Raw genomic sequence first — 17,500 nt, forward strand, 5'->3', positions numbered from 1 at the left:
TACCCCATAGCCCCCCATAGCCCCCCATTACCCCATAGCCCCCCATAGCCCCCAATAACCCCATAGCCCCCCACTCACCCCATAGGCCCCCATTACCCCATAGCCCCCCATAGCCCCCAATAACCCCATAGCCCCCCATTCACCCCATAGCCCCCCATTCACCCCATAGCCCCCCATTACCCCATAGCCCCCCACTCACCCCATAGCCCCCCATTACCCCATAAACCCCATAGCCCCCCATTACCCCATAGCCCCCCATAGCCCCATAGCCCCCCACTCACCCCATAGCCCCCCATTACCCCATAGACCCCATAGCCCCATAGCCCCCCATTACCCCATAGCCCCCAATAGCCCCATAGCCCCTCACTCACCCCATAGCCCCCCATTACCCCATAGACCCCATAGCCCCATAGCCCCCCATTACCCCATAGCCCCCAATAGCCCCATAGCCCCCCATTACCCCATAGCCCCCCACTCACCCCATAGCCCCCCATTACCCCATAAACCCCATAGCCCCCCATTACCCTATAGCCCCCCATTGCCCCCCATTACCCCATAAACCCCATAAGACCCCATTGACCCCATAGCCCCCCATTCACCCCATAGCCCCCCATTCACCCCATTACCCCATAGCCCCCCAATCACCCCATAGCCCCCCATTACCCCATAGCCCCCCATAGCCCCCATAGCCCCCCATTACCCCATAGCCCCCCATTACCCCATAGCCCCCCACTCACCCCATAGCCCCCCATTACCCCATAGCCCCCCACTCACCCCATAGCCCCCCACTCACCCCATAGCCCCCCACTCACCCCATAGCCCCCCATTACCCCATAGCCCCCCACTCACCCCATAGCCCCCCATTACCCCATAGCCCCCCACTCACCCCATAGCCCCCCACTCACCCCATAGCCCCCCATTACCCCATAGCCCCCCACTCACCCCATAGCCCCCCACTCACCCCATAGCCCCCCACTCACCCCATAGCCCCCCATTACCCCATAGACCCCATAGCCCCATAGCCCCCCATTACCCCATAGCCCCCAATAGCCCCATAGCCCCCCATTACCCCATAGCCCCCCACTCACCCCATAGCCCCCCATTACCCCATAAACCCCATAGCCCCCCATTACCCTATAGCCCCCCATAGCCCCCCATTACCCCATAAACCCCATAAGACCCCATTGACCCCATAGCCCCCCATTCACCCCATAGCCCCCCATTCACCCCATTACCCCATAGCCCCCCAATCACCCCATAGCCCCCCATTACCCCATAGCCCCCCATAGCCCCCATAGCCCCCCATTACCCCATAGCCCCCCATTACCCCATAGCCCCCCACTCACCCCATAGCCCCCCATTACCCCATAGCCCCCCACTCACCCCATAGCCCCCCACTCACCCCATAGCCCCCCATTACCCCATAGCCCCCCACTCACCCCATAGCCCCCCACTCACCCCATAGCCCCCCACTCACCCCATAGCCCCCCATTACCCCATAGCCCCCCACTCACCCCATAGCCCCCCATTACCCCATAGCCCCCCACTCACCCCATAGCCCCCCACTCACCCCATAGCCCCCCATTACCCCATAGCCCCCCACTCACCCCATAGCCCCCCACTCACCCCATAGCCCCCCATTACCCCATAGCCCCCCATAGCCCCCCACTCACCCCATAGCCCCCCATTACCCCATAGCCCCCCATAGCCCCCCACTCACCCCATAGCCCCCCATAGAAATACTCCAAGTAGAGGCAGCAGAAGAATCCCTCGTTGGCAGCACACAATGTGAACAGCAGCGCCTATGGGGCAAAAAGGGGGTGGGAAATCTATGGGGCTGCCCCATAACTGACCCACCCTGACCCATAACTGCCCTACCCAGCCCTATAGCCATGATTCCTGCCCCATAAGTTCCTATTCTGCCCCATAAGTTCCTATTCTGCCCCATATTTACCTTCATCTGCCCCATAGCTGCTCCCCTTGCCCCATATCTGCCCTTTCCTGCCCCATAACTGCCCCACCCTGCCCCATAACTGACCTACCCAGCCCTATAGCCATGATTCCTGCCCCATAAGTTCCTATTCTGCCCCATAAGTTCCTATTCTGCCCCATATTTGCCTTCATCTGCCCCATAGCTGCTCCCCTTGCCCCATAGCTGCCCTGTCCTGCCCCATAACTGAAACATCCTGCCCCATAACTGCACTACCCAGCCCTATAGCCATGATTCCTGCCCCATAAGTTCCTATTCTGCCCCATAAGTTCCTATTCTGCCCCATATTTACCTTCATCTGCCCCATAGCTGCTCCCCTTGCCCCATAGCTGCCCTCTCCTGCCCCATAGCTGTCCCCCAAACCCCCCTTGCCGCATATCTGCCCTCTCCTGCCCCATAACTGACCCACCCTGCCCCATAACTGCACTACCCAGCCCTATAGCCATGATTCCTGCCCCATAAGTTCCTATTCTGCCCCATATTTACCTTCATCTACCCCATAGCTGCTTCCCTTGCCCCATATCTGCCCTGTCCTGCCCCATAACTGCCCCACCCTGCCCCATAACTGCCCTACCCAGCCCTATAGCCATGATTCCTGCCCCATAAGTTCCTATTCTGCCCCATAAGTTCCTATTCTGCCCCATATTTGCCTTCATCTGCCCCATAACTGCCCCCTAACCCCATATCTGCCCTTTCCTGCCCCATAACTGCCCCATAACTGCCCCACCCTGCCCCATAACTGCACTACCCAGCCCTATAGCCATGATTCCTGCCCCATAAGTTCCTATTCTGCCCCATAAGTTCCTATTCTGCCCCATAAGTTCCTATTCTGCCCCATATTTGCCTTCATCTGCCCCACAACTGCCCCCTAACCCCATATCTGCCCTTTCCTGCCCCATAACTGCCCCATAACTGCCCCACCCTGCCCCATAACTGCCCTACCCAGCCCTATAGCCATGATTCCTGCCCCATAAGTTCCTATTCTGCCCCATATTTGCCTTCATCTGCCCCATAGTTGCTCCCCTTGCCCCATAGCTGCCCTCTCCTGCCCCATAGCTGCCCCCCAACCCCCCCTTGCCCCATAGCTGCCCTCTCCTGCCCCATAACTGACCCACCCTGCCCCATAACTGCACTACCCAGCCCTATAGCCATGATTCCTGCCCCATAAGTTCCTATTCTGCCCCATAAGTTCCTATTCTGCCCCATATTTACCTTCATCTGCCCCATAGCTGCTCCCCTTGCCCCATAGCTGCCCTCTCCTGCCCCATAACTGCCCCACCCTGCCCCATAACTGCCCTACCCAGCCCTATAGCCATGATTCCTGCCCCATAAGTTCCTATTCTGCCCCATAAGTTCCTATTCTGCCCCATATTTGCCTTCATCTGCCCCATAGTTGCTCCCCTTGTCCCATAGCTGCCCTCTCCTGCCCCATAACTGACCCACCCTGCCCCATAACTGCCCTACCCAGCCCTATAGCCATTATTCCTGCCCCACATGTACCTCCCCTGCCCCATAACTGCCCCCTAACCCCATATCTGCCCTCTCCTGCCCCATATCTGCCCTTTTCTGCCCCATATCTTCCCTCTCCTGCCCCATATCTGCCCTCTCCTGCCCCATATCTGCCCCCTAACCCCATATCTGCCCTCTCCTGCCCCATATCTGCCCTTTTCTGCCCCATATCTTCCCTCTCCTGCCCCATAACCATTCCTTCTGCCCCATAGCTGCTCCCCTTGCCCCATATCTTCCCCCTCCAGCCCCATATCTGCCCTCTCCTGCCCCATAGCTGCCCCACAGCCCCCCACACCCCCCCCTCCAGCCCCATATCTGCCCTCTCCTGCCCCATAGCTGCCCCCTAACCCCATATCTGCCCCCTAACCCCATATCTGCCCTCTCCTGCCCCCTAGCTGCCCTTTCCAGCCCCATATCTGCCCTCCCAGCCTCATATCTGCCCTCTCCTGCCCCATATCTGCCCCCCTAACCCCATATCTGCCCTCCCCTGCCCCATAGCTGCCCTTTTCTGCCCCATAGCTGCCCCATATCTGCCACCCTCACCCCATATCTGACCCCCTAACCCCATATCTGCCCTTTCCAGCCCCATAACTGCCCCCTCTCCACATATCTGCCCCATATCTGCCCTCTCCTGCCCCATATCTGCCCCCCAGCCCCATATCTGCCCTCTCCTGCCCCATAGCTGCCCCATATCCCCAGCCCCACACGTACCCTGTTCCCATAGTAGAGCTGCAGCAGCCGGTTCCCCTCCTGCCCCACATTCTTATGGCTCTCGGCCCCTTCCAATACGGCCCTATAGGAACAAATAGGGGAGGGGGCGGAGCCTAATTAGAACCCCATAGAACCCCATAGTGCCCCATAGAACCCCATAGAAACCTATTGAGCCCCATAGAACCCCATAGAGCTCCATAGAACCCCATAGAACCCTATTGTACCCCATAGAGCCCCATAGAACCCCATTGTGCCCCATAGAGCCCATAGTGTCCCATAGAACCCCACTGTGCCCCATAGAGCTCCATAGAACCCCACTGTGCCCCATTGAGCCCCATAGAACCCCACAGTGCCCCATAGAGCCCCATAGAACCCTATTGTGCCCCATAGAGCTCCATAGAACTCCATTGTGCCCCATAGAGCCCCATAGAACCCCATTGTGCCCCATAGAGCCCCATAGAACCCCATAGTGCCCCATAGAACCCCATTGTGCCCCATAGAGCCCCACAGAGCTCCATAGAACCCCATAGTGCCCCACAGAACCCCACAGAGCCCCATAGAACCCTATTGTGCCCGATAGAGCCCCAGATAACCCCATAGTGCCCCATTGAGCCCCATAGAACCCCATAGTGCCCCATAGAGCTCCATAGAACCCCATAGTGCCCCATAGAACCCTATTGTGCCCCATAGAGCCCCATAGAACCCCATTGTGCCCCATTGAGCCCCATAGAACCCCACAGTGCCCCATAGAGCCCCATAGAACCCTATTGTGCCCCATAGAGCTCCATAGAACTCCATTGTGCCCCATAGAGCCCCATAGAACCCCATAGTGCCCCATAGAACCCCATTGTGCCCCATTGAGCCCCATAGAACCCCACAGTGCCCCATAGAGCCCCATAGAACCCTATTGTGCCCCATAGAGCTCCATAGAACTCCATTGTGCCCCATAGAACCCCATAGTGCCCCATAGAACCCCATTGTGCCCCATAGAGCCCCATAGAGCTCCATAGAACCCCATAGTGCCCCACAGAACCCCACAGAGCCCCATAGAACCCTCATAGAGCCCCACAGACCCCACAGAGCCCCATAGAGACCCCATATAGATCCCATAGACCCCATAGAGACCCCATAGAACCCCATAGACCCCCATATATACCCCATAGAGCCTCAATACAACCCCATAGACCCCCATAGAAACCCATAGAGCTCCATAGAACCCCATAGAACCCCATAGAGCTCCATAGAACCCCATAGTGCCCCATAGGGTCCCATAGAACCCTATTGTACCCCATAGAGCCCCACAGAACCCCATTGTGCCCCATAGAGCTCCACAGAACCCCATTGTGCCCCATAGAACCCCATAGAACCCTACTGAGCCCCATAGAACCCCATAGAACCCTATTGTGCCCCATAGAGCTCCATAGAACTCCATTGTGCCCCATAGAGCCCCATAGAACCCCATAGTGCCCCATAGAACCCCATTGTGCCCCATAGAGCCCCACAGAGCTCCATAGAACCCTATTGTGCCCCATAGAGCCCCATAAAGCTCCATAGAACCCCATAGTGTCCCACAGAACCCCACAGAGCCCCATAGAACCCTCATAGAGCCCCACAGACCCCACAGAGCCCCATAGAGACCCCATAGAGATCCCATAGACCACATAGAGACCCCATAGAACCCCATAGAGCCCCATATATACCCCATAGAGCCTCAATACAACCCCATAGACCCCCATAGAAACCCATAGAGCTCCATAAAACCCCATAGTGCCCCATAGAGCTCCACAGAACCCCATTGTGCCCCATTGAGCCCCATAGAACCCCACAGTGCCCCATAGAGCCCCATAGAACCCTACTGTGCCCCATAGAGCTCCATAGAACTCCATTGTGCCCCATAGAGCCCCATAGAACCCCATAGTGCCCCATAGAACCCCATTGTGCCCCACAGAGCCCCATAGAGCTCCATAGAACCCCATAGTGCCCCACAGAACCCCACAGAGCCCCATAGAACCCTATTGTGCCCCATAGTGCCCCATAGAGCCCCACAGAGCTCCATAGTGCCCCATAGAGCCCCATAGAGCTCCATAGAACCCCATAGTGCCCCAATAGAACAACATAGTGCCCCATAGAACCCTATTGTGCCCCATAGAGCCCCATAGAACCCCATAGTGCCCCATAGAACCCTATTGTGCCCCATAGAGCCCCATAGAACCCCATAGAGCTCCATTGGGTCCCACTCATGCCCATTAAGCCCCGCCCACTCCACTAGCCCCGCCCCCATAGCTTAGCCCCGCCCACTTCTGCCAATCCAGCCAATGAGAAGCCTCTCATTTGAATACCCCAACCTCCATTGTGTCCCATTAAGCACCGCCCCCTCCTTTAGCCCCGCCCACCACCATTAAGCTCCGCCCACATCTACCCAGAGAGCCAATGGCTGCTCCCTAATTTGAATGCCCCGCCCACTCCATTAGCCCCGCCCCCATTGCTAAGCCCCGCCCACTTGACCATGAACAGCCAGTGGCTGCTCCCTCATTTGCATGCCCCTCCCACTCCATTAGCCCCGCCCACCACCACTAAGCTCCGCCCACTTGACCATGAACAGCCAATAGCTGCTCCCTCATTTGAATGCCCCGCCCACTCATGCCCATCCCTAAGCCCCTCCCACCCATTGTCCCCCATCCAATCAGCTCCCCCCCGCCCTCCCAGCCATCCAATCAGCTCCCCCTTGCCCTCCCAGCCGTCCAATCAGCTCCTCCCTTTCCCCCCTAAGCCCCGCCCACGTGTGCATGTGCAGCCAATGGCTGGCGACGTCGAGGCAGAGGCTGAGCTGTAGGACGGGGGCGGCCATTGGATACAACAGGGCCAGGTTGAGCTGCAGGCACAGCAACGAGCAGCGGTCAGTCAGCATGTCCAACATGGCGCCCAACCGGGAGCCTAGGGGTCAAAGGGTAAAGGTCAAGGGTCATGGGGCTGAGGGGTCAAAGGTTATGGGGTCATGGGGTTGTGGGGTCAAAGGTTGTGGGGTCAATGGGGTCAAAGGGGAGTCATGGGGTCTGTCAGCATGTCCAACATGGCGCCCACACGGGAGCCTAGGGGTCAAAGGGTAAAGGTCAAGGGTCATGAGGTCATGAGGTCAAAGGTTATGGGGTCATGGGGTGAAAGGTTATGGGGTCATGGGGTTGTGGGGTCAATGGGGTTGTGGGGTCCGTCAGCATGTCCAACATGGCGCCCAACCGGGAGCCTAGGGGGTAAAGGGCAAAGGTCAAGGGTCATGAGGTCATGAGGTCAAAGGTTATGGGGTCATGGGGTTGTGGGGTCAAAGGTTATGGGGTCAATGGGGTTCGAGGGCCTGGGGTCGTGGGGTCAGTCAGCATGTCCAACATGGCGCCCACACGGGAGCCTAAAGGGTAAAGGGCAAAGGTCAAGGGTCATGAGGTCATGAGGTCAAAGGTTGTGGGGTCATGGGGTGAAAGGTTATGGGGTCACGGGGTCATGGGGTCAATGGGGTCGTAGGATGTGTGGGATCCGTCAGCATGTCCAACATGGCGCCCACACGGGAGCCTAGGGGTCAAAGGGTAAAGGTCAAGGGTCATGAGGTCATGGGGTCACAAGGTTATGGGGTCATGGGGTGAAAGGTTATGGGGTCACAAGGTCATGGGGTCATGGGGTTGTGGGGTCTGTCAGCATGTCCAACATGGCGCCCACACAGGAGCCTAGGGGGTCAAAGGGCAATGTGGGGTCAGAGGTCAAGGAAGGTCAAAGGTTATGGGGTCTTGGGGTGAAAGGTTGAGGGGTCATGGGGTCACAAGGTCATGGGGTTATGGGGTCGTGGGGTCAATGGGGTCTGTCAGCATGTCCAACATGGCGCCCAACCGGGAGCCTAGGGGTCAAAGGGCAATGTGGGGTCAAGGGTCATGAGGTCATGGGGTCACAAGGTTATGGGGTCATGGGGTTGTGGGGTCAAAGGTTGTGGGGTCAATGGGGTCAAAGGGGAGTCATGGGGTCTGTCAGCATGTCCAACATGGCGCCCACACGGGAGCCTAGGGGTCAAAGGGCAATGTGGGGTCAAGGGTCATGGGGTTGAGGGGTCAAAGGTTGTGGGGTCATGGGGTCAATGGGGTTGTGGGGTCGGTCAGCATGTCCAACATGGCGCCCAACCGGGAGCCTAGGGGTCAAAGGGCAATGTGGGGTCAAGGGTCATGAGGTCATGGGGTCGTGGGGTCAAGGGTCACAAGGTCATGGGGTCATGGGGTTGTGGGGTCCATCAGCATGTCCAACATGGCGCCCACACGGGAGCCTAAAGGGTAAAGGTCAACCTGGGGTCAAGGGTTATGGGGCCATGAGGTCAAAGGTTGTAGGGTCAATGGGGTTGGGGGGTCATAGGTTAACATCAGCATGTCCAACATGGCGCCCAACCGGGAGCCTAAAGGGTAAAGGGCAAAGGTCAAGGGTCATGAGGTCATGAGGTCACAAGGTCATGGGGTCATGGGGTTGTGGGGTCATGGGGTCATTGGATGTGTGGGGTCTGTCAGCATGTCCAACATGGCGCCCACACGGGAGCCTAGGGGGTAAAGGTCAACCTGAGGTCAGAGGTTATGGGGTCGTGGGGTCGTGGGGTCAAAGGTTGGGGGGTCATGGGGTCACGGGGTCACAAGGTCATGGGGTTATGGGGTTGTGGGGTCAATGGGGTTGTGGGGTCATGGGGTTGTCCAACATGGCCGGGAACCTAGGGGGCAGAGGTCAATGTGGGGTCAAAAGGTCAATGTGGGGTCAAAGGTTGTGGGGTCATAGGGTCCCAACCAGAAGTCTACCAAACAGGAAGTGCCCCATAACAGGAAGTGCCCAGAACAGGAAGTCCCGCCCACCGGAAGTGCCCCATAACAGGAAGTGCCCCATAAAAGGAAGTGCCCAGAACAGGAAGTCCCGCCCACCGGAAGTGCCCCATAACAGGAAGTGCCCCAAAACAGGAAGTGCCCCAAAACAGGAAGTGCCCCAAAACAGGAAGTGCCCCATAACAGGAAGTCCCGCCCACCGGAAGTGCCCCATAACAGGAAGTGCCCAGAAAAGGAAGTGCCCAGAACAGGAAGTCCCGCCCACCGGAAGTGCTCCATAACAGGAAGTGCCCAGAACAGGAAGTGCCCCAAAACAGGAAGTGCCCCAAAACAGGAAGTGCCCCAAAACAGGAAGTGCCCATAACAGGAAGTCCCGCCCACCGGAAGTGCCCCAGAACAGGAAGTGCCCCCCATAAAAGGAAGTGCCCATAACAGGAAGTCCCGCCCACCGGAAGTGCCCCCAAACAGGAAGTCCCGCCCACTTACCTTGATTGAGCCACCTTGCGGCCAATCCATCCACGGCGTCCATGGCGGCGCTGAGCCCATAGCACACAGCAGCAGGAACAGGGGAGTGGGGCATCAATAGGAACGACACGGCTGACAGCACAACGCGGATATAGCCTGATATATGGGGCAGACCCATAGATCAGGACCCATAGAGACCCCATTGGGTCCTATAGAGCCCCATAGACCCCCATAGAACCCCATAGAGCCCCATAGGGACACATAAGGACCCCATAGAACCCTATAGTGTCCCATAGAACCCTATAGTGTCCCATAGAACCCCATAGAACCCCATAGAGCCCCATAGAGACACATAGGGACCCATAGAGACCCCATAGGGACCCAAAGAGACCCATAGAGACCCATAGGGACACATAGAGACCCATAGAGACCCATAGAGACACATAGAACCCCATAGAGCCCCATAGAGCCCATAGGTGCCCATGGCGGCGCTGAGCCCATAGCACACAGCAGCGGGGATGGGGGAGTGGGGCATCAATAGGAACGACAGCGACGACAGCAGCACACGGATATAGCCTGATATATGGGGCAGACCCATAGATCAGGACCCATAGAACCCCATTGGGTCCTATAGAGCCCCATAGAACCCTATTGTGCCCCATAGAGACACATAGGGACCCATAGAGACCCATAGGGACCCATAGAGACCCCATAGAGAACCCATAGAGACCCATAGGGACCCATAGAGACACATAGGGACCCACAGAGACCCATAGGGACCCATAGAGACCCATTGTGCCCTATAGGACCCAATAGAGCCCCATAGAGAACCATAGAACCCCATAGAGACCCATAGGGACCCATAGAGACCCATAGGGACCCATAGAGACCCATAGAAACCCATAGGGACCCATAGAGACACATAGAACCCCATAGAACCCCATAGAGACCCATAGGGAACCATAGAGCCCCCATAGGGACCCATAGAGCCCCATAGGGCCCCATAGAGCCCATAGGTGCCCATGGCGGCGCTGAGCCCATAACACACAGCAGCGGGGATGGGGGAGTGGGGCATCAATAGGAACGACACGGCTGACAGCACAACGCGGATGTAGCCTGATATATGGGGACACATAGGGACACACTGAGACCCATAGGGACCCCATACAGAACCATTGTGCCCCATAGAACCCCATAGAGACCTATAGAGACCCATAGAGATTGATAGAGACCCATAGAGATGCACAGAGACCCCATAGGGACCCATAGAGACACATAGAGACCCCATAGGGACCAATAGGGACCCATAGAGACCCATAGGGACCCATAGAGACCCCACAGGAACCCATAGAGACCCATAGAGCTACATAGACCCCATAGAGACCCCATAGAGACCCATAGAGACCCACTGAGACCTATAGACCCCATAGGGACACATAGGGACACACAGGGACACATAGGGACCCATAGAGACCCCATAGAGACCCATAGGGACACATTGACCCCAGTGGGACCCATTGGGACCCATAGAGACCCATAGGGACACATAGGGACCCATAGGGATGAATAGACCCCATAGAGACCCATAGGGACACATAGGGACCCATAGAGACCCATAGGGACCCATAGAGACCCCATAGGGACACATAGGGACCCATAGGGACCCATAGGGACACATAGGGACACACTGAGACCCATAGGGACCCATAGAGACCCATAGGGACCCCATAGGGACACATTGAGACCCCATAAAGATCCATACAGACCCCATAGGAACCCCATAGGGACCCATAGAGACCCCATAGAGACACATATGGACACATAGGGACCCATAGGGACCCATAGGGACCCATAGAGACCCATAGGGACCCATAGGGACCAATAGGGACACATAGTGACCCATAGAGACCCATAGGGACCCATAGGGACCCCATAGAGACCCATAGGGACACATAGGGACACATAGGGACCCATAGAGACACATAGGGACCCATAGAGACCCCATAGGGACACATAGAGACACATAGGGACACATAGGGACCCATAGGGACCCATAGGGACCCATAGAGCCCATAGGTGCCCATGGCGGCGCTGAGCCCATAGCACACAGCAGCAGGAACAGGGGAGTGGGGCATCAATAGGAACGACACGGCCGACAGCACAACGCGGATGTAGCCTGATATATGGGGCAGACCCATAGATCAGGACCCCATAGAACCCCATTGGGTCCTATAGAGCCCCATAGAACCCTATTGTGCCCCATAGAGACACATAGGGACATATTGTGCCCCATAGAGACCCATTGAGACCCACAGAACCCCATAGAGACCCATAGGGATAAACAGAGACCCATAGGGACCCCATAGAGACCCATAGAGACCCCATAAAGATCCATACAGACCCCATAGGGACCCCATAGGGACCCATAGAGACCCCATAGAGACACATATGGACACATAGGGACCCATAGGGACACATAGGGACCCATAGAGACCCATAGGGACATATAGGGACCCATAGAGACACATAGAGACCCATAGGGACCCATAGAGCCCATAGGGACCCATAGAGCCCATAGGGACCCATAGAGACCCATAGAGACCCATAGAGACCCCATAGAGACCCATAGAGACCCCATAGAGACCCATAGAGAACCCATAGGGACACATAGGGACACATAGAGACCCATAGAGACCTATAGGGACACATAGGAACCCATAGAGACACATAGGGACCATAGGGACCCATAGAGACCCATAGGGACACATAGGGACACATAGGGACCTATAGGGACACATAGAAACCCATAGAGACCCATAGAGACCCATAGGGACCCTATAAAGAACAATAGAGACGCATAGAGACCCATAGAGACCCATAGGGACACATAGGGACCCATAGAGACCCATAGGGACACATAGAGACCCATAGAAACCCATAGGGACCCATAGAGCCCATAGGGACCCATAGAGACCCATAGAGACACATAGAGACCCCATAGAGACCCATAGAGACCCCATAGAGACCCCATAGAGACCCCATAGGGACACATAGGGACACATAGAGACCCATAGAGACCTATAGGGACACATAGGAACCCATAGAGACACATAGGGACCATAGGGACCCATAGAGACCCATAGGGACACATAGGGACACATAGGGACCTATAGGGACACATAGAAACCCATAGAGACCCATAGAGACCCATAGGGACCCTATAAAGAACAATAGAGACGCATAGAGACCCATAGAGACCCATAGGGACACATAGGGACCCATAGAGACCCATAGGGACACATAGAGACCCATAGAAACCCATAGGGACCCATAGAGCCCATAGGGACCCATAGAGACCCATAGAGACACATAGAGACCCCATAGAGACCCATAGAGACCCCATAGAGACCCCATAGAGAACCCATAGGGACACATAGGGACACATAGAGACCCATAGAGACCTATAGGGACACATAGGAACCCATAGAGACACATAGGGACCATAGGGACCCATAGAGACCCATAGGGACACATAGGGACACATAGGGACCTATAGGGACACATAGAAACCCATAGAGACCCATAGAGACCCATAGGGACCCTATAGAGACCCATAGAGACCCATAGAGACCCATAGAGACCCATAGGGACACATAGGGACCCATAGAGACCCATAGGGACACATAGAGACCCATAGAAACCCATAGGGACCCATAGAGACCCATAGGGACCCATAGAACCCCATAGAGACACATAGGGACCCATAGAGATCCATAGGGACCCATAGAGACACATAGGGACCCATAGAGACCCCATAGGGACACATAGGGACCCATAGAGACCCATACAGACACATAGGAATCCATAGGGACACATTGACCCCATTGGGACCCATAGGGACCCACAGGGACCCATAGAGCCCATAGGTGCCCATGGCGGCGCTGAGCCCATAGCACACAGCAGCAGGAACAGGGGAGTGGGGCATCAATAGGAACGACAGCGACGACAGCACAACGCGGATATAGCCTGATACACAGAGAAACCCCATAGAGACCCCATAGAGATCCATAGGGACACATAGGGACACATAGGGACCCATAGAGACCCATAGGGATGAATAGACCCCATAGAGACCCATAGAGAACCCATAGACCCCATAGGGACCCATAGGGACACATAGGGTCACATAGAAACACATAGGGACCCATAGGGACACATAGAGACACATAGGGACACATAGGGACCCCATAGGGACACATAAAGACCCATAGGGACACATAGAGACCCATAGAGACACATAGAGACCCATAGGGACCCATAGGGACCAATAGGGACACATAGGGACCCATAGAGACCCATAGGGATGAATAGACCCCATAGAGACCCATAGAGAACCCATAGACCACATAGGGACCCATAGGGACACATAGGGACACATAGGGACACATAGGGACCCATAGGGACACATAGGGACACATAGAACCCCATAGAGCCCCATACAGCTCCATAGACCCCATAGAGTGCCCCATAGAGATCCATACAGAACCATAGGGACCCATAGGGAACCATAGAGACCCATAGAGACCCCATAGAGACACATAGAGACCCCATAGAGACACATAGAGACCCATAGAGACCCATAGGGACACATAGGGATGAATAGACCCCATAGAGACCCATTGACCCCATTGGGACCCATAGGGACCCATAGAGACCCATAGGGATGAACAGACCCCATAGAGACCCATAGAGACCCCATAGGGACCCATAGGGACCCATAGAGACCACATTGGGACCCATAGGGATACATAGGGACACATAGACCCCATTCAGACCCATAGAGACCCCATAGAGACCCCATTGGGACCCCATTGGGACCCATAGGGACACATAGGGACACATAGAGACCCATAGGGACCCATAGGGACACATAGGGACCCCATAGAACCCTATAGTGTCCCATAGAACCCCATAGAGACCCATTGAGACCCCATAGAGCCCCATAGAGACCCCATACGGACCCCATATAGAGACATAGGACCCATAGAGACCTATAGGGACCCATAGAGATCGATAGAGACCCATAGAGATGCACAGAGACCCCATAGAGACCCATAGGGACCCCATAAAGATCCATAGAGAGACATAGGGACCCCATAAAGACCCCATAGAGACCCCATAGGGACCCATAGAGACCCATAGGGACCCATAGAGACCCCATAAAGACCCCATAGAGACCCCATAGAGACCCATAGGGACCTATACAGACCCCATAGAGACACATAGGGACCCATAGAGACCCATAGAGACCCATTGGGACCCGATAAACCCCATAGAGACACATAGGGACAGATAGAGACCCATAGAGACCCATAGAGACACATAGGGACCCATAGAACCCCACAGAAAACCATAGAACCCCATAGAGCCCCATAGAACCCCATAGAGACCCATTGTGCCCTATAGGACCCAACAGAGCCCCACAGAGCCCCATTGAGACACATAGGGACTAATAGGGACCCATAGGGACACATAGGGACCCACTGAGACCTATAGACCCCATAGGGACCCATAGGGACACATAGAGACCAATAAGGACCAATAGAGACCCCATAAAGATCCATAGAGACCCCATAAGACCCATAGGGACCCCATAGAAATACATAGGGACCCATAGAGACCCCATAGAGACCCATAGGGATCCAAAGAGACCCATAGAGACTCATAGGGACACATTGTGCCCTATAGGGACACATAGAGACCCATAGAGACCCATAGAGACACATTGGGACCCCATAGGGACGCATTGACCCCATTGGGACCCATAGAGACACATAGACCCCATTCAGAACCATTCCAACCTATTGAGACCCATAGACTCCATAGAGACCCACTGAGACCCATTAGGACACATAGGGACCCATAGAGACCCATAGGGACCCCATAGAGACCCATAGAGACCCATAGGGACACATAGAGACCCATAGGGACCAATAGGGACCCATAGGGACACATAGAGACACATAGAACCCCATAGAGACCCATACAGCTCCATAGACCCCATAGAGTGCCCCATAGAGACACATAGAGATCCATACAATACCATAGGGACCCATAGAGACCCATAGAGACCCATAGGGACCCCACAGAAAACCATAGAACCCCATAGAGCCCCATAGAGCCCCATAGAGACCCCATAGAACCCCATAGTGCCCCATAGAGCCCCATAGAGACCCATTGTGCCCTATAGGACCCAATAGAGCCCCATAGAGCCCCATAGAGACCCCATAGAGACACCACAGAGACCCATAGGGACACATAGAGACCCATAGGGACGCCATAGACCCAATTGAGACCCATTGACCCCATTGGGACCCATTGGGACACATAGAGACACATAGAGACCCCATAGGGAAACCATAGAGACCCCATAGAGACCCATAGGGACACATAGGGACCCATAGAGACACATAGGGACACACAGAGACCCCATAGAGACCCCATAAAGACACACTGAGTGCCCCATAGAGACCTATAGAGACCCATAGGGACACATAGAGACACAAAGGGACCCATAGGGACCCCATAGAGACTCATAGGGACCCATAGGGACACACAGGGACCCATAGAGACCCTATTGTGCCCCATACAACCCCATAGAACCCCATAGAGCCCCATAGTCCCCCATAGAGACCCACAGAGACCCATAGGGACCCATAGAGCCCCACAGAACCCCATAGAACCCCATAGTGTCCCATAGAACCCCATAGAGCCCCATAGAGCCCCATAGAGACCCATAGAGCCTTATAGAGCCCTATAGAGACGCCATAGAGCCCCATAGAGCCCCATAGAGCCCCATAGTCCCCCATAGACACGCCAGACCCCCATAGAACCCCATAGAGCTCCATAGAACCCCATAGAGACCCCATAGAGACCCCATAGAGACCCCATAGAGCCCCATAGAACCCCATAAAGCCCCATAGAACCCCATAGAGCCCCACAGAGCCCCATAGAGACTCATAGCAACCCATAGAATCCCATAGAGCCCCATAGAGCCCCATAGAGCCCCATAGAACCCCACAGAGCCCCATAGAGACCCCATAGAGCCCCATAGAGCCACACAGACACCCATAGAACCCCATAGAGCTCCATAGAGCCCCATAGAGACCCATAGAACCCCATAGTGTCCCATAGAACCCCATAGAGCCCTATAGAGCCCCATAGAACCCCATAGAGCCCCATAGAGCCCCATAGAGACCCACAGAACCCCATAAAACCCCATAGAGCCTCATAGACACCCATAGAGCCCCATAGAACCCCATAGAACCCCATAGAACCCCACAGAGCCCCATAGAACACTATAGAGCCATATAGAGACGCCATAGAGCCCCAAAGAGCCCCATAGAACCCTATAGAGACCCATAGAACCCCATAGAACCCCATTGTGTCCCATAGAACCCCATAGAGCCCCATAGAACACCATAGAGCCCTATAGAGACGCCATAGAACACCATAGAGCCCCATAGAACCCTATAGAGCCCCATAGAACCCCATAGAGCTCCATAGAACCCTATAGAGCCCCATAGAACCCCATAGAGCCCCACAGAGCCCCATAGAGACCCATAGAACACCATAGAGACCCATAGTGCCCCATAGAGACCCCATAGTGCCCCATAGAGACCCCATAGATCCCCATAGAGCCCCATAAAACCCCATAGAGACCCCATAGATCCCCATAGAGCCCCATAAAACCCCATAGAGCCCCACAGAACCCCACAGAGACCCATAGAACCCCATAGAGCTCCATAGTGCCCCATTATGCCCCATAGAGACCCATAGAACCCCATAGAGCCCCATAGTCCCCCATAGGGCCCCATAGAACCCCACAGAGCCCCATAGAGACCCCATAGAGCCCCATAGAGACCCATAGAGCCACACAGACACCCATAGAACCCCATAGAGCTCCATAGAGCCCCATAGAGACCCATAGAAC

At 55.5% G+C, this 17,500-nt stretch overlaps 1 protein-coding gene across 2 annotated transcripts in view; it reads right to left on the reverse strand.

Moving 5' to 3' along the window:
• Nucleotides 1–17,500, reverse strand: part of LOC116652641 (CDP-diacylglycerol--inositol 3-phosphatidyltransferase-like) — a 29,203-nt gene that overhangs the window by 9,859 nt on the left and 1,844 nt on the right. The window contains exons 2-5 of one of the 2 annotated variants that reach the window (XM_085518198.1): nt 9,529–9,663; nt 6,991–7,144; nt 4,211–4,292; nt 1,721–1,802 (exon numbers count right to left, since the gene is read on the reverse strand). In XM_085518198.1, the coding sequence (XP_085374324.1) occupies nt 1,721–1,802; nt 4,211–4,292; nt 6,991–7,144; nt 9,529–9,663 (453 nt within the window). The remainder of the gene's footprint in view (nt 1–1,720; nt 1,803–4,210; nt 4,293–6,990; nt 7,145–9,528; nt 9,664–17,500) is intronic. The other variant, XM_085518199.1, reaches the window with a different exon arrangement.

Source organism: Coturnix japonica, chromosome 17 (assembly GCF_054131305.1).
Source record: "Coturnix japonica strain WE chromosome 17, WE-NBRP24, whole genome shotgun sequence".
Classification (NCBI taxonomy): domain Eukaryota; kingdom Metazoa; phylum Chordata; class Aves; order Galliformes; family Phasianidae; genus Coturnix; species Coturnix japonica.